The sequence below is a fragment of the Canis lupus genome, chromosome Y, assembly GCF_048164855.1.
Source record: "Canis lupus baileyi chromosome Y, mCanLup2.hap1, whole genome shotgun sequence".
Classification (NCBI taxonomy): domain Eukaryota; kingdom Metazoa; phylum Chordata; class Mammalia; order Carnivora; family Canidae; genus Canis; species Canis lupus.
The window spans coordinates 2,819,662-2,841,937 of record NC_132877.1 but is presented as its reverse complement, the minus strand read 5'-3'; the positions used below and the strand labels follow the sequence as shown (position 1 = coordinate 2,841,937).

Sequence of the window (22,276 nt, the reverse complement as noted above, 5' to 3'; positions counted from 1 at the left end):
TTATTCATGGTTGGGACAGTTGTCTGGGAACAAAACAAATACAAAAGGTGAAAAAAGGAAGAACCAATCACGACCATTTCCCAAAGTTTGTAAGAATTTCTTCTAATTTTAATTTAAATTTTTTCAAAAATATTTTAGAGAGAGAGCAAGGAGGAAGAGGATGAGAGGGTGAGGCAGAAGTATGACATCCGATGCAGAGCTCCAACCACAACCCAGAAGTGATGACCTGAGCCATAATCAAGAATCCGAAGCTTCACCACCCAAGCCACCCAGGTGCCCCATGATTTCTTCTTTTCAATAGTAGGTTTTATAGAAGATCATTCATGAAAGAGAAAGGTGAAATTGAGTTTTTTTTTTCCTGAGCAGAGCTATGTATCGAGTGAAGGATAGATTCAAGAAAATATATATCGGGAGTCACATTACCAGTATCGCCTAAGTATATAATATTTTCTTCAGGAATACCCTTTTCTCTACTCAGCTTCTTGAACTTTGCAATGTCCTCCTCATTAACATGAGCTCCTCTGCCTGGAAATCAGCATGCATAAAGTGGAAAATGCCCATTAGAAACCCCAAGAATTTCTAAATACAGAAGGAGAATCACTTATGGGGAAATCTAGTCCTTCATGGAGTCTCAAACAATGACCATATATTGCCCTTGTGGCAATGTCAGCTGCCTGACTTGGTGGGTAAGAGCCGTGAAACCCTGTCCAACTGCACAGCCGTGCACTGTCCAGCATCAGCAGCAGGACTCCAGGGACGCAGTAGGAACTCCATGAATCTTGGACCCAATCCAGCAAGAAATCCAATCGACTGCACCTCGGCCTGTGCCTCAGAATCTAGATCTGACATGCACGTTGCTTCTGGACCCAAAGCAATTGGAAGGACCGTTCTCACCCTCTAGACCAATAGCAGCCGTGTCTCCCATGGTAATGGGATGTAATGGTAATGTCTCCCGTATGGGAGACAGCTTCGTTGGTTTGTTTGTTTTTTCATTAAAACCACAGTTCTAAGATGCCTATTTCCCAATTGACACCTACTGTCCCAGAGGCCACGGCACCCATCTCAGTGAGTGTGTAGTCAAGACTTGAAATTTGTTGACCTGTTAGGAAACTATTTCTAATAAACTCAATTTCTTTTAATTTTCAATTTTAATAATTGTGACTTGTTGTTAAATGTCTGGTGATTTAAGAGCTCCCACAGCTACCAGCCCTTGTTTCCACATTTGTGTTTTAGAATAATTGCAGGATCCTTGACGTAGGGCACCTTGAGACTTAGGTTTTTTGCAGATTAATTAGTAATGTGCATATGTACTGACTTTCTCAATGAAAATGCCAACAGTGGATGTGTTGTATGGCCACGACAATTGTCAGCCGTAATACATACCCATCAAAAAAGCCACTTTTGTGATTTTCCCTTTGCTATCCACATTGACATCATAGCCTATGTGGGCATTTGGGGTCATATCAATAATTCGGAAATAATTGCCACCATTATCTGTAAGAGACAAAAATATATATGTATAGTCTAGACAAAATTTATATATTGCATTGGTTAATTTATTGAGATTGGCTTTCCCAAGGTGTAGTTAGCATACTGTCACCACATTCTTGTATTGGTGTCTACGTCCCCTCAACAGCTCAGTGAACGTGACAATCATATCAAGGAGCATAGGGGGCACATTGCCTTCGTGCAATTAAATATTTCACACGTGCACTAAGCCATTTCACACCTCCCCGTGTTGCTAAAATGTTTTCTAGTTACAATGTGAGACAACTCTCTCTAGTTATATTATCTGGTTACAATGCCTAGTTCCCCAAGACCTGTTTCTCTCCCTTAAATTCGCCATGTCCAAATCTAGGTTAAAAAGGGTTACAAAGTGGAGAAAATTAAACAAGAGAACATTGATGATTCAGGCAAATGGAAAGGTCATGTGAGAGTAAAGAAAGTGACAATGTTATTTAAAAAGACACTGGTAATAAAACGCTTGTACTTACATTCACCCTTGATAAGATTGTCTCGTCCTATTGATGCCCCAACAGAGTTTTCAACGCACTCTCCGTCAACCCTTAAAAACAAAAAATCTTCAAGTGGATGGATGAAAACCAACTTTGTTCCGTGGTTAACATTTTCTTTGTTTCAATCCTACAAGGCCCTGCATGAGGCATCACCGAGTGCCTATACACAGTGTGATATTGGAAAGAAAAGAAACAGGTTTTCCAGGATCAAATATCACCTCACAAGGATGTCTTTGTCTACCTACTGGTCTGATATAGAGACGCATACAGGAATAGATGAATATATGTGATACACATTTGTTATATATGGAAACTTTTTGTACATTACATACAGCAATTATATATATGTCACATACATAAGAAACCTTTTTTCATGTCTCTGTGAGTATATATGACGAAAACGTATATTGGAAAAATCGAAGAATGCATACAGGACAAATAATAAAAGAGGAAACAATCCAACTAAAATGCGGCAATTTCTTGAGCAGATATGTCACAGAAGATGGCCACAGGAAACCGTGGTCCGAGCAAGTGTCCTTAGGGACCTGCAAAGTAAAACCACAGTGACATCCTATTTCCCTTTCACAGCACTGGATAAAATCACAGACAATGTCAATAGGAGGGTTGAGAAAGACCATGTTGCCATTGAATATCTGCTTTATTACGGGCGATAATCCAAAAGGCGCTGTCAGTTAGCAAACAGTTTAAGTTTCCTGTGGTTAAGGTGCCCCTGTACTGTGATGCAGCAGTTGCACACAACCCAAGAGAACTGCATTCCGCGTCAACCCAAACATTCCCGCACAGCTATTCCTATCAGACTGATTCAAAATAACCCCAAAGTGGAAAAATTATCCACTTGCACACTGTTATTTGTACGAAGTACAAGTACTTTCACTTGGTACCCACGGACACACTGTTACTGTACGGAGTACTTTCACTTGGCAATGGCAAAAATTACCGTGTATGGGGAGCTGTGGCGAAAAATATTAAAAACCCCATGGGCAGCAAAGAGAGCAGGAGGAAAGAAAAAGCAGGGTGTGTGCTTCCTCTGTGTGAAGTTCTGGAGCAGCGGGCAAAAAGCACGTCAGGTGTTCTCTGCATGGCCGCATGGGTGGACAGTTAATGCAGTGGGAAGAAGGAGGCTTTAAGCGCAAATAGAAATGTTTCACGTGTTGCCTCAAAACGTCGGTACGTGCCCACATATGTGAGAAATGAGTGAACTATCCTTCACGTGCAAGCCCGGAATCATGTGTACACTGCGCTTCAGGAAGCCTTGCAGAAGCAGAGGCTACACGCAGTCACAAAATGCAGACGGACACAAAAACTGTAAACAGGACCAAAAAGATGATAAGGTGTTTGTTAAATAAATAAATAAATACATAAATACATAAATAAATACATAAATAAATCCTAACAGATTTATCTTTTGGAATAGGGTCTGTTTAATTTGATTATCTGCATATATGACCTATAACCAACCGTGTTGTATATTGTAGACAATCCTTTATGTATCTGTTGAGACAGGATGTGTGCGTGATTTGATTTTCTGCATATGTGACATAGACACCCAGGGTCCTATGTATTATCATAATCAATTCGACAACCACCTAACATTGCACACGTTATTATACTCATTATGTATCATATACAGCAGATTCTTCCATCACTAACTTTGGGAAGCCTTCGAGTATTATTAATGGAATGCAGGCTCTACTGCAGGCGTGTATATAATTATTACAGATTGTTAAACAAAATTACATGTCTTATACGTCATCAGTTACATGTGTACTTTTATAACTGCATCCCTCCAAACATAACCCTCTTATTGTAATGTCTTAATGCTCATCCTTTTCGGTTTTTCATTCCTCACAGTCTGTCTCTACTGTGTGTGACATCTTGGAGCCCACTTACAGCTTTACAACTGCGATCCTCAGACACGGACTTCATTCCGTTCCTTCTAAGGCATGGTTTTTGATATATATCATTAGAAACATCATCCTCCCTTTTATTCCCGTGTCTCCCCCAACCTGACAGACGAATAACTTTCTCTCCTTATTTTCAAGCCTTTCCTGGCATCAGTCCTCCAGCCAGTAGGTTTGCCCAGGCATGCAATACTTCCTTCACATCTTGTTTTCTGCTTGAGTCCCCCTCCGCCTTGCAAACTTTCCTGTTTCTCTATACTGCCTCCTTTTTGAACTCCTAAGCTAGCACCGGTCAGCAGCGCAGTTCTATCAGGATTGAAAGGACAGCAAACAGTAAAAAGTAAGACTTAACTCTCCACCTCCAAGGTAAATACAGGTTTTAATCTTATGGGCGGTGGATCTGTTTGCAAGATGTGGTGGTTCTGGACGCTCTCCATTTCTTTGAATTAAGTGATCCCTCTTGCTTCATTGTATACTTCTCGGGACCTTCTGAGGAAACTTAAACGTTGGGATGAAATGATTGGTATTTGCAGATGGAGTCGTCAAAGTATGTGCTTACGGTTACCTCCAATGTACCAGTAACTTTCAAGGATGTGTGTCCATGTCTGAGACAGAGTCACAGAGAGAAATGTGTGCAGGTGCTCAAATTTTCTCGTTGATTTCAGGCCCTTTCCATTGATCTGGGTGCCAACGTCTGTCCCCTTGCTCCTTTGTTTGAACATCCCAGTCCACCTTCAGAAGCACCCTACACCTGCCCTGTGCCAGTGTTCTTTGAACTCACCGCATGCAGTCGTTGGCCTTTTTTGGCTGCTCTCATTCCACCCCGTCTTCACTCTCATGTATAGTGTTGAGACTAGTTTACAGATCTCTATCGGGCTCTGTTTTGACCAATGAAGCTCAACAAGAACAAAGAAGTTTCCTCATCTTCTCTTAGTTTTCTGAGTTCTTAATACATGCCTACAGTAGAGTGGTCTCTTAATGAATAACTTGAAGCAACAAAGGCTCTGGTGAATTTAGCAATGTAATAATGATTAAAAATTACTACTTGTGAGTTTTTAGGGTAGACTGTTAAAGCCAAAGTCAGGAACCCTATGGTCACAGAAGCATGAGAACCATGTCTTTAAACAACAAGGTGTACTAACTTGATAAAGAACTCAGACCATCACACCCTTTCACTCCTGACATTTCACTGCAAACCTGGAATCAGATGCCCCCTGAGGGCCAAGCATTGACAGGCAATTTTAGTCTATGTTATTTTTACTTACTTGACATAAAAATTGAATAACATTTTGAGGCTTGGTATGTCCACATTGATACCTCTCATATAAATCCTAAACGGGCCATTCTCGCCAATCTTGTCAAGGTTGTTGGATGATACGTACAACGTCTTCCATGGTCCTGAAACCTAAAAGCAAAGTTCCCATCAGTAACTTTCCTCAGTTTCTTTTCATTTTCTCCAACATCGGCCATCATGGCTCTCCTTTCTCTTTTGCATCAGCACAGAGTATCTTTACTGAACAACACACAATTTATATAATACTGGGAAAACCCAAGCCAATAGCAAAACCACAAATCGACGTATTCCTAAAATAGCATAACCATGCTTATCGACTGCAAGGCCTCCACCCCAACAGCTCATTGGCTGATGCACATTCTCTCTTATACTACAGGAGAAATGTAGAAATGTGCAATTACTAGACCACAGGGAACACATCCAGTAGAAATATGTAAAGACACGATTAACAGAGGCATTCTGAGTTTCAAGTAGACGGCTAACGTTGGAGTACATACATTTGGATATACATATAAACTCCCCTCCCCACAGAAACCAGACACACGTACACACACATAAAGACCACCTTATCAGCTCAGCGTGTTCACAATACCTGTGTCAGTACATTAGGAAGGGGTAGCTGGGCATCAGAAGCCAAAACGAGTGCAAGACACAACAGTAGGATCTTCATGTCTCCAGCACCTCTCGATTCCTCCTCTGCAGAAGCTCAGAGTTGGGTTACCTGTTGACGAGATTCTCAGTTTTCATCACTTTATATACTATATGTCTATGGATGTGGCAATGTTTGACTTCTTGTCATTCTTCACACGAGATCATTGTGCAACCCTGAACATAAACATCCTGGTTGGCTGCGATGTATCCCAAGGATGTCTCAGACCCGGGACATATTGTACCTCTTTCCTGTATCTCTAGAAACGACATTTAGAAGCTCCTCCGCCTCGAGTCTTGTTTGGCTCAAGCCTGCATATCTCCTGTCACGTGGATACATTTCTCAGTCAGTCTTGGAAAAACCAAACATCACCATCACTTTTTCTTGAATGAGTTTCAGGGAGATGACCTTCCTGCCCCAGCACAACTGCTCCCTATTACTTGGGGAAAGATGGGGAGACCTACATGTGGGCATTGGCATGTGTAAACACATAAATGTAAATGCAAAGATGCAAATATGCAGACATCTGGTCGCCCTGTCTTTCCAAGTCACTGAAGTGCGTGAGCTGGGGGTGACACCACCGTGGTGTTTTTTTAGTGACCAAGGTGTGCAGTATCCTGAGCATGTCTGTCCCTCTGAACTTATAATGAACATCAGGTAATTATGTATCTATGGAAAGCACGTAGGAAAGTGCTTAGTTTGGAGAAATGAGGTCTTACCTTGTCCTTAACACCTTTTAATAAAACCAGGGAATCGGTCGATAAAACACGAGTCTTTTAGGAAACTCTTACCATGGTCAGTTTACTCAACATTGAATGAACTTGCCCCTCATCCTTACAGGTTATTGAAATGAAATAAGAAAAAAATCAAATAAGATAAGAAAACAACATGGATCTTGCAATCCTCTGCTCACATTTAGTCATTTATGGAATATGATGAGTGGGCTGTGGGGTAAGAATTGGTCAGTCATGGAATAGGATATTTTTAAAAGTAGATTCCAGCTCAAATTATGCCCCCAAGTATCTTCAAGGTGATTGGAAGAGCTAAGGACAAAAAACAAAATGATAATAAATCTTAGAGGAATGCACATGTGCAACTTTGGGCTTCTTTAGAGACATTTCTCTCACTTTAAAACCACAAGCCATAAAACCTAATAAAAGTATTTAGATTACTTTTTAGAGATTATTTATTTATCTATTCACGTGAGACACAGAGGTAGAGAAATAAGCAGAGGGAAACGCAGGCCCCTTCTGTGAGCCCGATACAAGACTTCTCCCAGGACCCTGGGATCATGCCCTGAACCAATGGCAGATGGTCAATCACTGAGCCACCCAGGTGCCCTTAGATTAAATTCTGGTATTGCAAAGATACCTTAAATCATGTTATACTGAACCAGAGACTAAAAGAAGATACTTCCTTGTACTATTTTTTTTAAATTTATTTCCTCAACTTATGAAATCCTACACGTGGGTTATTCTGACATGACACGTGTTTGCCCTCGAACGTGTTCATGCCGTAACTGGAAGCCTGTGCCTCCCACTCCTCTTCTCCCGTTTTGCACATCCCCCAACCCCTCCTCTCAGGCAACCACCAGTTTGGTTGCTGTGTTTATGGGCCTTTTCTTGCTTTGGGTTTGTTTGTTCATACATTTCTATTTTAGATTCTGGGAAGAAAACAAGAGGTAATGAAAAGGGAGGTTTGCTGGGGGTTGTGGTGACTGGGTGAAGGGCACTGAGGGGGGCACTTGAGATGAGCACTGGGTGATATGCTATATGTTGACAAATTGAGCTCCAAAAAAATCAATCAATTAAATAATAATAAATTTAAAAAATAAAATGAAACTGTCTGATATGTGTCCTTCTCTGACTTATTTCACTTAGCGTAATACCCTCTCCCTCCATCCACACTGTTGCAAATGGCAAGATCGCACTCTTTCTTACGTGTAAACTTAAGTGTCCCCTTTTCCCCTTAAGGGGACAAACTTACAAGAGTACGATTGCTAGAATATATAATATGTTTTGGCTTAAATACCCAGAAACTGCTAGATTAATCTTCAGAGTGGCTGTTTCAGTTTAGATTTCTACCCGGGTTGATGCTTGTTCACCGGGTTTAAATGTTATCGGTATTTGTTGTTTTAGTCATTCTACTAGGTGTGTAGTGGTGATTGGCCTATCTCCTACAGCATTTGTATTGATGAAATGTATATTGGAGTATTTTGCCCCCTTTCTGATTGCGTTTTCTTGGTTGTTTACCTATTGTTGAGTTTAGAGAATTCTTTACACACTCAGGATACATGTCCTTGTCACTGTGGGATGGGCAAATATTTTCTAAAGCCTGTTGCTTATAGTACTTTTTTTTTTTTTTTTTTGCTGGATCATTTGAGGAATCTATTTTAAATTGTCATTTTTTGGTGTTGATTCTGCAATCTCTTTGAATGACTTCTGTCCTAAGGTTTTCCTCCACATTTCCTTAGAAAAAGTGATGCAGGGGATCCCTGGGTGACTCAGCGGTTTAGTGCCTGCCTATGGCCCAGGCATGATCCTGGGGTTCGAGGATCAAGTCCCATGTCAGGCTCCCAGCCTGGAGCCTGCTTTTCCCTCTGCCTGTGTCTCTGCCTCTGTGTGTGTGTGTGTTTGTGAATAAATAAATAAAATCTTTTTAAAAATGTGATGTAATTTTGCTTGACTACCATATTTATGATCTATATGGAGTTTATTGTGTTTTACCCTGAAAAACAATTTAGGTGAAACACAGTTCACATATAATATTAGTTTCAGATGTACTGCATGCGAATTCAAAACTCGTAAAGACGATGAAACTGACTTGACTTTTCCATAAGGTGTAAGGTTTGCATTCAGATGTAATGTTTTTCTCCAATCCCTCTATCTGAATTTGTTGAAAAGTCTGTTATTTTTTCCTTTAATCGCTTTCTCTGTAACACTTGGGTATATTTCTGTGAGCGTATTGTTAGATTTCCTCTTCTATCCATTGATGTGTAGGCCTATTTACCACAATAGCATATTCTACTACTTGGTGTAGCTTTACAGAAAAGTCTAAGCATAGGTTGCATGAGTCCTCCAACTTCATCCTTCCTTTTCAGCATTGCTCTCTATCTAGTCTAGATCTTTGGCTTCCTCTATAAAGTGTAAGATAAACTTGTCTCGATGAGCCAAAGTCACTGCTGACAATTCCACAGAAGACTACTTGTGTGGAATCTAAACAGCCATTTGATGAGGAAATAGCTCTACTATTTTGAGTCTTCCAGTCCACTGAACATGAGAGGACTCTCCTTTTCTTTGGGGCTTCATTGAATTCTTTCATCAGGATTTTGTTATTTTCAGCATACGCTCCTCGTTCGTGGTTTGATAGCCAGGTTCTTATGTCGTTTATCCTTTCAGACAAATGTGAAAGGTCCTGTGTTTGGTTGTCGATCTTAAGTGATAAATTATTGCATTCTAGTGATATTGGCCCGTCGGAAAATATGGCTTCTGCAGCCCGCGTATTCCTCAGTTGATTGACCCCCACACCAGTTGTTAAGTAATGAAACTTTTTAAAACATCTTCCTCTTCTTCAGCTGATGCAGATTTACACTGTTCCAAACCCACCTAACTTTGAGCAGGACTTGCCCTCAAGCTAAGCAGTTGCTTAATGAGAGCAAAGTTCCCCGTTGCATGATTGTAGGCATATGACAGGGGGTGGGCTCCAGCCCTCTCCTAGCTCCTCACGAGGTCTCATAGTGAAATTTGCAAGAATTGTGCAACCCCACTGTCTACTACAGCTATTATTGAAACCAAGGTCTAAACTTACATCCAAATAAACCATTTTAATGTCAGGAAGCCATACACAACAAAAACATACCATCTCTTAGTAAAAAGAAACAACAAGAGAGGTACCATTGAGGCGGTTGAATAGCATCGCACACGAATTTCTTTTTTTTTTTTAAAGAATTTATTTATATTCATGAGAGACACAGAGACAGAGGCAGAGACACAGGCAGAGGGAGAAGCAGGTTCCATGTAGGGAGCCCAACGTGGGACAAAATCCTGGGTCTCCAGGATCTTGCCCTGGGCTGAAGGTGGCACTAAACCGCTGAGTCACCCGGGCTGCCCTGAACATGAATTTCTATCATCATATTCCAACTAGATCCCCTTGCTGCATATTCATACTTTAAAACTACCTTCCCGACCAACCTGAGAACACAACATTGTACGTTGCTTTCCATAGAAATAAAACATTTAGGCATTTGCCCAAGACTTTTACAGCATTGGTGTTTGAATATTATTGGCAGTTAGTTTAAAGGATGCATATAGAATTCTGTCCCGATGCCCTCTCTGACTTGAACCAAGCCCACTTGGTTGACATCATTTTGTTAAATGTTTTCTGTGATTATTAATTTCCAGACCATCCGTGGTGACAACCACCCGTTCCTTATTAATATTAGTCTCACACACATATCTTCATGAAAAAGTGAAAGAAACTAGGTAAAAAAAAACAAACAAACAGATTCTGGCTTTTATTTTTACCAGATTTCTGTAATTATGTATAATTTTTACACTTAATATTCATGCATATGTATATATGCACATACACACACACGATGATATATAGGTATGTGTGGTATAGTTCACAGTTTTTTAAACACATTATTGCCCGGGCTCACCTTTCAACATGCCCACGAGGTTGAGGATTGATTGATCTACTTCACTCTCCAGCATTTCCAGACACAATCTTGTAACCAGAGTCAGAACTCCAAATGCATACACTGTTTTATTCAAGAAGCACAAATGAAACATTGCCCTTGACATGTTTGTGACTTCCAACAGAAGCCATGATAATCTTCTTTACTGATGCTTTCGACATGTGTAAACTACAGCCCATTTGGAGGCCTTGCCTCTGTACGTAAAAACACTATTTATTGTTTAAATATTGTTTATATCTAATTTTATGTTCCTGGGCCTGGAGTAGATCTCTGAACTCTGGCTCAACCATCAGAACAAGTTTTGCATCCAGACTGCTAATCTCTTCAATGCTGAACACCTGTGTGTCACAGATAGCTGATCAACGAGTTTGCCTATTGCAGTCGGAATGGCCATTCCTTACACATCGCAGTGTCCACTGCTCTGGGAAGCTGAACGGAACGGCACACCTTAGATCTCAAGTACGAGGTTAGCAGCCTCCCAACTGAGCCCTCAGTCTGACTGTTTCTGCAAGTATCACATCGACTTCATGACCCTAGGCATTGACCAGGTCTCAGCTGCTGCCCCACCTTGGATGACTGACAATCTTATTGTAAAGAAATCTCAGTTCTTCTCATCAGGATCATAGGTGATGGTGTTGTGAGAGTCGCATTTCCCCTGGATTATGACTCATGTTGTGCAGGACAGTCTCAGTATAAATCTCAGTGATGGGCACCTATGCCCGTCCCTTGAGGTGGATTAGATGCATCTAGGGAACATTTTCTTGACCAGATTGCCTCATCCCTATAAGTAAATATATCCTTCAGAATTTCCTCTTTCTCCTGATGGGTTAGATCTCTTTCTCCCTCTCTTCATGACACCACTATAGCACTTTAGTCCTAATGTAAACTGTCCCTGATGGGATATTGATCCTATCATGGCCATACATTCCTGGATAGTTATATTGAAAGTGGATATTTGGGTATTTATAAATAAGTGACTATCTCCACAAAAACACAGATACAGAACACATGTTTAGTCAATTTATTTAATCACATGAAATCCAGTAACACCCAATAGGCATGAATGGTAGCGAGAGAGATGAAATGGCAAAAGGAAACATGTTTATGAAGAAAGAGAGATGATGCCGAGTAGAAATAAGGAGTGCTTTCTTCCTACTGTTGATCTGATTCCATGAGGAAGACGACACGTGACACAGCTAGAGGGAGGGAAACAGGACAGAAGGTTCAAGTGAGTTGACCGTATAATAGCCTACGACAGTGGGCCTCAAGGAGTATAATGTCAAGGGTTCAAGTTAACCCAGCACACATGGTCCGAGGAAACTTCAGACGCTCCATCCCTACAATATAGGAAGAACCACGAGAATTTTTTTGTGGATATACATTGGATGGGACCTTTCATGATGAAGATCCCTGCCAGGACCTGGACAATTTCAGAATGCATGCTCATGGAGATGGCCCATCAAAAATGATTTTACAGGATCTTTGAAGGACTCACACTCTGCTCTTCCAATTCCAAAAGCTCTGTGGCTTCAAGATGTTATATGTCGCTTGGAAGCTAATGTCCCCAATTGCTCTTGTATCCTCCATTGCTTCCCAAGAGCAGTGACACAGGGCGGCCTTTGGGGCTATACCATCATCGTGGTTTGTGGCTCACCTGACTTTAGAAAGTTCAAAAATCACCTTGTAAGGAAATCACCTTCTGCAGGAGAATATGCCTTAAAGGCATGTGGTACACCGCATGGGTAGAGGCTCTCCAACTTTTTTCGGTCATCCCTGCCAACTTCTGTCTCCACTGCTTGTCTCTGAATGACTATCATTGGCATGACCCTGCATGATGCTGCATTGACCCTGTAACTGCTTTTTAACATCCATCACACCATCTGATATGCAACCTCAACAGACTCAAGGTAAACAGTATGAGCTCTTGTAATGGAAAATGTTCTCTACGGAAAACGATTGGGTTAGTTGACATAGCAGTACTCACGACAGGTCATTGTTACTTACAATATTTAGGGGGAATTGGTGTTACTGTTGTTATTCATGGTTGGGACAGTTGTCTGGGAACAAAACAAATACAAAAGGTGAAAAAAGGAAGAACCAATCACGACCATTTCCCAATGTTTGTAAGAATTTCTTCTATTTTTTAATTTAAATTTTTTCAAAAATATTTTAGAGGGAGAGCAAGGAGGAAGAGGATGAGAGGGTGAGGCAGAAGTATGACATCCGATGCAGAGCTCCAACCACAACCCAGAAGTGATGACCTGAGCCATAATCAAGAATCGGAAGCTTCACCACCCAAGCCACCCAGGTGCCCCATGATTTCTTCTTTTCAGTAGTAGGTTTTATACAAGATCATTCATGAAAGAGAAAGGTGAAATTGAGGTTTTTTTTTTTTCCCTGAGCAGAGCTATGTATCGAGTGAAGGATAGATTCAAGAAAATAAATATCGGGAGTCACATTACCAGTATCGCCTAAGTATATAATATTTTCTTCTGGAATACCCTTTTCTCTACTCAGCTTCTTGAACTTTGCAATGTCCTCCTCATTAACATGAGCTCCTCTGCCTGGAAATCAGCATGCATAAAGTGGAAAATGCCCATTAGAAACCCCAAGAATTTCTAAATACAGAAGGAGAATCACTTATGGGGAAATCTAGTCCTTCATGGAGTCTCAAACAATGACCATATATTGCCCTTGTGGCAATGTCAGCTGCCTGACTTGGTGGGTAAGAGCCGTGAAACCCTGTCCAACTGCACAGCCGTGCACTGTCCAGCATCAGCAGCAGGACTCCAGGGACGCAGTAGGAACTCCATGAATCTTGGACCCAATCCAGCAAGAAATCCAATCGACTGCACCTCGGCCTGTGCCTCAGAATCTAGATCTGACATGCACGTTGCTTCTGGACCCAAAGCAACTGCAAGGACAGTTCTCACCCTCCGACCAATAGCAGCCGTGTCACCCATGATAATGGGAGACAGCTTAGTTGGCTTGTTTGTTTTTCATTAAAACCACAGTTCTCAGATGCCTGTTTCCAAATTGACACCTACTGTCCCAGAGGCCACAGCACCCATCTCAGGGCTTGTGTGTGGTTATACACAGGCAAAAGAGTCAGTATCACAACAATGCATTGGGAGGATTAAATGTGGTGAAGGTTTATTTGAGAAGCTTCAGCTGCAAGGCTGAAGAGTGTATGAGAAGAATGGTCATAAATCGCAGGAATTGGGGTCAACCTGACACTAGTCGAGACTTGATATTTGTTGACCTGCTAGAAAGTATTTCTAATAAAACTCAATTTCGTTTAATTTTCAATTTTAACAATTGCGACTTGTCTTTAAATGTATGGTGGTTTAAGAGCTCCCACAGCAACCAGCCCTTGTTTCCACATTTGTGTTTTAGAATAATTCCAGGATCCTTGACACAATGCACCTATAGACGTAGGGTTTGTTCGCAGGATAATCAATAATGTTCATAGGTATTGATTTTCTCAATGAAAATGCCGACAGTGAATGCGTTATATGGGCACGACAATCGTCGGGACGTAATACATACCAACCAAGGAAGCTAATTTTGTGATTCTCCCTTTGTCATCCACATTGACAATATAGCCTATGAGAGCATTTGGGGTCACATCAAGAATTTGATGATAATTGCCACCAGCATCTGTAGGAGACAAAAATATGTATGTATAGTCAAGTAAAGTTTATATATATATATTTATTTATTTATATATAGACGTTGCCTTGGTTAATTTGTTGAGGATTGGCTTTCCCAAGGTGTAGTTAGCATATTGTCACAACATTCTTGTATTGCTTTCTGCGACGCCTCAACAGCTCAGTGAACATTGATGTTGCTTATGACAATGACATCAAGGAGGGTAACTGCCTTCGTGCAATTAAATATTTCATACGTGCACTTAACCATTTCACACTCCCCAGTCCTGCTAAAATGTTTTCTAGTTACAATTTCAAACAAAAGTTTCTAGTTACAGTTTCTGGTTACAAGTCCTAGTTCTCCAAGGCCTGTTACAGTAAGTCCAGGTCATTCTGTTTCTCTCCCTTGTTAAATTTGCCATTTAGGTTTAACCTGAATCTAGGTTAAGAAGGGTTACAAAATGGAGAAAATTAAAGAAGAGAACATTGATGATTCAGGCAATGGAAAGATCATATAAGAGTAAGGAGAGTGACAATGTTATTTAAAGACACTGGTAATAAAGGTTACTGACAAATAGGTGTGGTGCAGAAGGGCAGGCATATAGTTCGCTTGATTGACGTATAGTTTACTTATTTGTCTGTTATCTATTGTTATCTCAGACGAGGGCTGTAATTAGAGATTGACACACTTCAATTTTGATCGCCTATTTAGACATCCAGCCGCTAAAAATCGGAAGTTCGCTTAGGATCCTTGGGAAGAGCTTAGGCATCTAAGCTTCACACACGCTGAGCTTATGAAGAAATGTGGCTGCTGTTTGAAATCACTCTGATTTCCTTGGATTCTAAGTTAATCTCCCATACATGGAATCGATAAGAGGTTTTAAGATTATGGTTTAAAATGTATTCCGTTAAAAAAAAAAAAAAAGAAAAAAAAAAAAAGAAAAAAAAATAAAATGTATTCCGTTGAGCAAAACGACGTCGATACGTAAACTCAGGATAGGCCTGTTCGCTTTAGTTCCTAAGGTCATTTTAAGTGATCTGGAAACATTTTCCTTCACTTGAGAACCTTATGAAGTGAACATCCTAAGCACACCATGAATAATACTCAGAACTGGAAGGGGCCACTGGTGTCCCGTGTTTGACCTGTCTGCGCACCATTAAATAAAGTGCTCAGAAGATTTAGGAACATGTGCACAGTCTTACTTCAAAACATTGCTCGAACTAGAATTCAGGTAGACAGAGTTCTGGAAAGAAGTCGGGAATCCCATTGCAACCTTATTATATCAACGAACGCTTGTACTTACAATGAGCATTGATAAGATTGTCTTGTCCTATTGATGCCTCAACAGACTTTTCAACACATTCTCCGTCAACCCTTAAAAACAAAAAAAAAAAAATCTTCAAGTGGATGGATGAAAACAAACTTGGGTCCATGGTTAACATTTTCTTTCTTTCCACCCCCCAAGGCCCTGCTTGAGGCATCACTGAGTGCCTATACACAGTGTGACATTGGAAAGACAAGAAATAGGTTTTCCAGGATCAAATATCACTTCGCAAGGATGTCTTTGTCTACACATAGAGTCAGATAAGTAGGTCTGAAGACCAGCAGCAGATTCAAAACAGGCCATATGAAAGCCAATTAAACATGAAATTTAAATATTACGAAAGAAGAAAAAACAAAGCTGACTTTTTCTACAAATACAAATCAATTACATGTTGCCTGGCAACAGTCAGTAGATGCACACATATGTGCAAACTGAGTGAACAATCCTTCACGTGGATGCCCGTAATCACATGTATGCTACGCTTCAGGAAACCTCCTTGCAGAGCAGAGGCTACATGCAAAGTCAACTAAATGCAGACAGACACAAAAATGTAAACAAGACCAAGAAGATGATATGGTGTTCTTAAAATAAATAAATAAATAAACAAACAAACAAATAAATAAATCCTAACAGGTTTATATCTTGGAATAGGGTCTGTTTAATTTGCTTATCCGTATATATGACCTAAAACCAACCATACTGTATATTGTAGACAATCCTTTATGTATCTGTTGAGACAGGATGTGTGCGTGATTTGATTTTCTGTATATGTGACATAGACACCCAGGGTCCTATGTATTATCATAATCAATTCGACAACCACCTAACATTGCACACGTTATTGTAATCATTATGTATTTTATATAGCAGATTTATCCATTACTAACTTTGGGAAGCCTTAAGGTATTATTAATGGAATGCTGGCTCTACTTCAGGCATGCATATAATTATTACAGATTATTATACATTATAATTATAAACATGCTTTATACGTCATCAGTCATATGTGTACATTTATAAATGGATCTCTCCAAAAATAAACCTCTTGTTTAACTGTCTGAATCTTCATCCTTTTTGATTTTGTTTTTGTTTTTACTGTCACCTTTTTGAACTCCTAAGGGAGCATTGGTCAACAGCCCAGATCTATCTGGAATCAAAGGACAGCAAACAGTAAAAAGTAACAGTTAACTCTCCACCTCCAAGGTAAATACAGGTTTTAATCTTATGGGCGGTAGATCTGTTTGCAAGATTTGGTGCTTCTGGACACTCTCCACTTATTTGCATTAAATGATCCCTCTTGCTTCATCGTATACTTCTCGGGACCTTCTGACGAAACTTAAATGTTGGTATGGAAATGATTGCTATTTGCAGATGGACTCATCAAAGTATGTGCTTACGGTTACCTCCAATGTACCAATAAATTTCAAGGATGTGTGTCCATGTCTGAGACAATGACACAGAGAGAGATGTGTGCAGGTGCTCAAATTTTCTCATTGATTTCAGGCCCTTTCCATTGATCTGGGTGCCAACGTCTGTCCCCTTGCTCCTTCTTTGTTTGAACATCCCAGTCCACCTTCAGAAGCACCCTACACCTGCCCTGTGCCAGTGTTCTTTGAACTCACCGCATGCAGTCGTTGGCCTTTTTTGGCTGCTCTCATTCCACCCCGTCTTCACTCTCATGTATAGTGTTGATACTAGTTTACAATCCCTATCGGGCTCTATTTTGACCAAGGAAACTCAAAAAGAACAAATAAGTTTCCTCATCTTCTCTTAGTTTTCTGAGTTTTGTTTTTTTGTTGTTGTTGTTCTTGTATTTTTTTTGTTTTTGTTTTCTGAGTTCTTAATAAAGTGCCTAAGTATAGTGGTCTCTTTATGAATAACTTGAAGCAACAGAGGCTCTGGTGAATTTAGCAATGTAACAATGATTCAAAATTACTACTTGTAGGGCAGCCCTGGTGGCGCAGCGGTTTAGCGCTGCCTGCAGTTGGGGTGTGATCCTGGAGACCTGGGATCCAGGCCCATGTCGGGCTTCCTGCGTCGAGCCTGCTTCTCCCTCTGCCTGTGTCTGTGCCTCTGTCTGTGTATCTCTCATGAGTAAATAAATAAATCTTTAAAAAAAAATTACTACTTGTGAGTTTCTAGGGTAGACAATCTTAAAGCCAAAGGCAGGAACCCTATGATCACAGAAGCATGAGAACCATGTCTTTAAACAACAAGGTGTACTAACTTAATAAAGAACTCAGACCATCACAGGCTTTCACATCTTGACATTTCACTGCAAACATGGAATCAGATGCCCCCTGAGGACCAAGCATTTACAGGCAGTTTTAGTCTATTTTTTTTTTTTACGTACTTGACAAAAAAACTGAATAAGATTTTGAGTCTTGGTATGTCCACATTGATACGTCTGATATAAATCCTGAACGGGCCATTCTCCGCAATCTTGTCAAGGTTGTTGGATGATACATACAAGGTCTTCCATGGTCCTGAAACCTAAAAGCAAAGTTCCCATCAATAACTTTCCTCAGTTTCTTTTCATTTTCTCCAACATTGGCCTTCATGGCTCTCCTTTCTCTTTTGCATCAGCACAGAGCTGACTTTATTGAGCGACACAGGGTTTATAAAATACTGGGAAATCCCAAGCCAACAGCAAAACTGCAAATCAACATATTCCTAAAATAGCATAACCATTCTTAGCAACTGCAAGGCCTCCACCCCAACAGCTCATTTGGGTGATGCACATTCTCTCTTATACTACAGGAGAAATGTAGAAATGTGCTATTACTAGACCATAGGAGACATGTCCAGGAGAAATTTGTAAGGACAGAGGTAATTAACAGAGGCATTCTGAGTTTCCAAGTAGACGGCTAACCTTGGATTACATACATTTGGATATGCATATTAAAGTCCACTCCCCACGGAAACCAAACACACATACACATCAAGCTCCCCACATGGAACCCATTTCTCCCTCGGCCAATCTCTCTCTCTCTCTCTCTCTCTCTCTCTCTCTCTCAAAAATAAAGAAATAAAATCCTAAAAAAAAAAAAAAAAAAAAAAAGACCACCTTGTCAGCTCAGCGTGTACACAATACCTGTGTCAGTACATTAGGAAGGAGTAGCTGGGCATCAGAAGCCAAAACGAGTGCAAGACACAACAGTAGGATCTTCATGTCTCCGGCACCTCTCATTGCCTCCTCTGGAGACACTCAGAGTTGGGTTACCTGTTGGTGAGATTCTCAGTTTTCATCGCTTTATATACTATCTGTCTATGGATGTGGCAATGTTTGTTTGTCATCTTCACACGAGATCATTGTGCAACACTGAACATAAACATCCTGGTTGGCAGCGATGTATCCCAAAGACCTCTCAGACCCGGGACATGTAACTCCTCTCTCCTGTATCTCTAGGAATGACATTCAGAAGCTCCTCTGCCTCTAGTCTTGTTTGGCTCAAGCCTGCATATCTCCTGTCACGTGGATACATTTCTTAGTCAGTCTTGGAAAAACCAAACATCACCTTCATTTTTTGTTGGATGAGTTTCATGGAGATGATCTTCCTGCCCCAGGACAACTCCCTATTCCTTGGGGAAAGATGGTGAGATCTACATGTGGGCATTGGCACACGCAAACACATAAATGCAAATGCCAAGATGCAAATATGCAGACATCCGGTCGCCCTCTCTTTCCAAGTCCCTGAAGTAGGTGAGCTGACTGGGGATAACACCACCTTAGAGTTGTTTTAGGGACCGAGGTGTGCAGTCTCCTGAGCATGTCTACCCTCTGAGCTTATAATGAACATCAGGTAATTATGTATCTATGGAAAGCACATAGGAAAGTGTTTAGTTTGGAGAAAAGAGGTCTTACCTTGTCATTAATGCCTTTTAATAAAACGAGGGAATCGGTGGATAAAACACGAGTGTTTTAGGAAGCTGTTACCATGATCAGTTTAGTCAACATTGAATGAACTTGCCCCTCATCCTTACAGGCTATTAAAATGAAATAGGGATCTTGCAATCCTCTGCTCACATTTGGTCATTTATGGAATAGGATGAGTGGGCCATGGGGTAAGAATAGGTCAGTCATGGAATAGGATACTTTTAAAAGTAGATTGTAGCTCAAATTATGCCCCAAAATATCTTCAAGGTGATTGTAAGAGCTAAGAACAAAAAACAAAATGATAATAAATCTTAGAGGAACGCACATGTGCACCTTGGGGCTTCTTTAGAGACTTTCTCACGTGAAAACCACAAGCCATAAAACATATTAAAAGTGTTTAGATTAATTTTTTAGAGATTATTTTTTTATTTATTCATGTGAGACACAGAGGTAGAGAAGTAAGCAGAGGGAAAAGCAGGCCCCTTCTGCGATCCTGATGCAGGACTCTCTCCCAGGACCCTGGGATCACGCCCTGAACCAATGGCAGATGGTCAATCACTGAGCCACCCAGGTGCCCTTAGATTAAATTCTGGTATTACAAAGATACCCTAAATCATGTTATAATGAAGCCACAAACTTAAAAGAAGATAATTCCTTAACTATTATAATAAAATTTATTTTCTCAACTTATGAAATCCTACATGTGGGTTACCCTGACATGACACGTGTTCCCCCTCGAACGTGTTCATGCCATAACTGGGAGCCTGTGCCTCCCACTCCTCTTCTCCCATTTTGTACATCCCCCATCTCCTGCTCTCAGGCAACAACCAGTTTGGTCTCTGTGTTTATGGGCCTTTTCTTCTTTGGGTTTGTTTGTCCATATGTTTTTATTTTTAGATTCTGGGAAGAAAACAAGGGGTAATGGAAAGGGAGGTTTGCTGGGGGTTGTGGTGACTGGGTGATGGGCACTGAGGGGGGCACTAGATATGAGCACTGCGTGATATGCTGTATGTTGACATATTGAACTCCAGTAAAAATTAATTAATTAAAAATAGATTTAAAAAATAAAATGAAACTATGATATGTGTCTCTGACTTATTTCACTTAGTGTAATACCCTCTCCCTCCATCCACACTGTTGCAAATGGCAAGATCGCACTCTTTCTTACACACATAACTTAACTGACCCCTTTTCCCCTTAAGGATGACAAACTTACAAGAGTATGATTGCTAGAAGATACAATTTGTTTTGGCTTAAAACCCAGAAACTGCTAAGATTAATCTTCAGAGTGGCTGTTTCAGTTTAGATTTCTGCACAGAATGATGCTAGTTCACCGGGTTTAAGTGTTATCAGTATTTGTTGTTTTAGTCATTTTCTTTTCCCTGATCACTTTGTTGCAAGAATGTGGTATGTGAGACGTAGACACACTATGTGTTGCTCAGCAGTATATGTTCCTGGTAAGGCTTCTGGTCCTTAGTAGGCTGCTGTATGTAAGTTCTGTGGGACTCAAAAATTACACAGAGAGTTTAAACTGTATGCGGCAGGGGGGATTGACCTCCCAGCGCCTGCTTTGTTCATTGATCAGCTCTGGGTAGTGATAGAATGACAGACGCAGAGAGAAATAAACTCTATCTCCAAACACCGTGCACAGGTCTGGTGCTTATGAATGCAATAGTCACACCTCCAGCTTACCCACAACATTATTATTTCTTTCAGTCCTTGCTTTCTGCACTGCTGTGTTATGCTCTGCTTTCATTTACCGATATCCTCATTTCTACAGATGGACCAGTTCAAACATGAGCATTTATTCTGAGAATTAACCTCTCAATTCTTAGTCCAAATTCTTCTTAAAATGTTAATTTCACTCATCCCCTTGACTACTTATTCCACGGCAACACTCATCAAAATTATGTCCCAGAATGCAGGTTCCCATAGGAGTTCCTAGTGAACTGACAAAAGACCATGAGTTTTAATATCCCTTATTTTTATACCTATATCCACGCTGAAAAATTCTGGACCAGCAGCTTCCTTATGGAAATGACTATGGTGGAAAATCCAGTTTCTCTAGTTGATGAAGGACTAGGGAAGGATTCTTCTTCCTCTTATGTCAACATTGGTAACGTGTCTTTGGGAAATGTACCCATTTCATTAAAGGTGTTAAATTGGTTGCCATCATTTTGTTAATAGTTTTCTGTGATTATTCATTTCTATGCCATCCGTGGTGACAACCTTCCGTTCCTTATTAACATTAGTCTCACACACATACCTTCATGAAAGAGTGAAAGAAACTAGGTCAAAAAAATGCAGATTCTGGCTTCTATTCTTACAAGATTTCTGTAATTTTTACACATGATATTTATGCACATGTATATATGCACATACACACACACAATGGTATATGGGTATGTGTGTTATAGTTCACAGTTTTTTAAACACATTATTACCGGGGCTCACCTTTCAACATGCCCACGAGGTTGAGGATTGATTGATCTACTTCACTCCCCAGCATTTCCAGACACACTCTTGTGACCAGAGTCAGAACTCCAAATGCATACAGTCTTTTATTCAAAAAGCACAAATGAAACATTGCCCTTGGCATGTTTCTGACTTCCAACAAAAACCAAGATAGTATTCTTTACTGATGCTTTCGACGTGTGCATACTGTAGCCCATTTCGAAACTGTGTCTGTGTGGGCAGCCCTGGTGGTGCAGTGGTTTAACGCCACCTGCAGCCCAAGGTGTGATCCTGGGGACCCAGGATCGAGTCCCACGTTGGGCTCCCTGCATGGAGCCTGCTTCTCCCTCTGCCTGTGTCTCAGCTTCTCTCTCTCTCTCTCTGTGTCTCT

The 22,276-nt window shown here is 40.6% G+C and overlaps 2 protein-coding genes across 2 annotated transcripts; both read right to left on the bottom strand.

Moving 5' to 3' along the window:
* On the bottom strand, positions 1-5,901 carry LOC140629107 (odorant-binding protein-like). Its single transcript, XM_072818553.1, has 6 exons — positions 5,824-5,901; positions 5,203-5,342; positions 1,995-2,065; positions 1,384-1,494; positions 424-525; positions 1-23 (listed from the first exon to the last, which is right to left on the bottom strand). The coding sequence occupies exons 1-6, from the start codon at positions 5,899-5,901 to the stop codon at positions 1-3; spliced, it is 525 nt and encodes a 174-aa protein (XP_072674654.1).
* Positions 5,902-12,613: 6,712 nt separating this feature from the next.
* On the bottom strand, positions 12,614-18,781 carry LOC140629135 (odorant-binding protein-like). The gene is made up of 6 exons (XM_072818626.1): positions 18,649-18,781; positions 17,908-18,047; positions 15,534-15,604; positions 14,129-14,239; positions 13,042-13,143; positions 12,614-12,636 (listed from the first exon to the last, which is right to left on the bottom strand). Exons 1-6 carry the CDS (start codon positions 18,742-18,744, stop codon positions 12,614-12,616), a joined length of 543 nt encoding a protein of 180 aa, XP_072674727.1. The 5' UTR covers positions 18,745-18,781.
* Between the last annotated feature and the right edge of the window lie 3,495 nt (positions 18,782-22,276).

Excerpts from the sequence above, each read along its gene's own strand:
- LOC140629135 (XM_072818626.1), bottom strand. The coding sequence starts at position 18,744 with ATGAGAGGTGCCGGAGACATGAAGATCCTACTGTTGTGTCTTGCACTC. Across the intron at positions 14,240-15,533 it reads CAATCTTATCAATGCTCATT|ATGCTGGTGGCAATTATCAT; the intron begins GTAAGTACAAGC and ends TGTCTCCTACAG. Across the intron at positions 13,144-14,128 it reads AAAATTAGCTTCCTTGGTTG|GCAGAGGAGCTCATGTTAAT; the intron begins GTATGTATTACG and ends GCTGATTTCCAG.
- LOC140629107 (XM_072818553.1), bottom strand. The coding sequence starts at position 5,901 with ATGAAGATCCTACTGTTGTGTCTTGCACTCGTTTTGGCTTCTGATGCC. Across the intron at positions 5,343-5,823 it reads TTCCTAATGTACTGACACAG|GTTTCAGGACCATGGAAGAC; the intron begins GTATTGTGAACA and ends CTTTGCTTTTAG. Across the intron at positions 1,495-1,994 it reads CAATCTTATCAAGGGTGAAT|ATAATGGTGGCAATTATTTC; the intron begins GTAAGTACAAGC and ends TGTCTCTTACAG.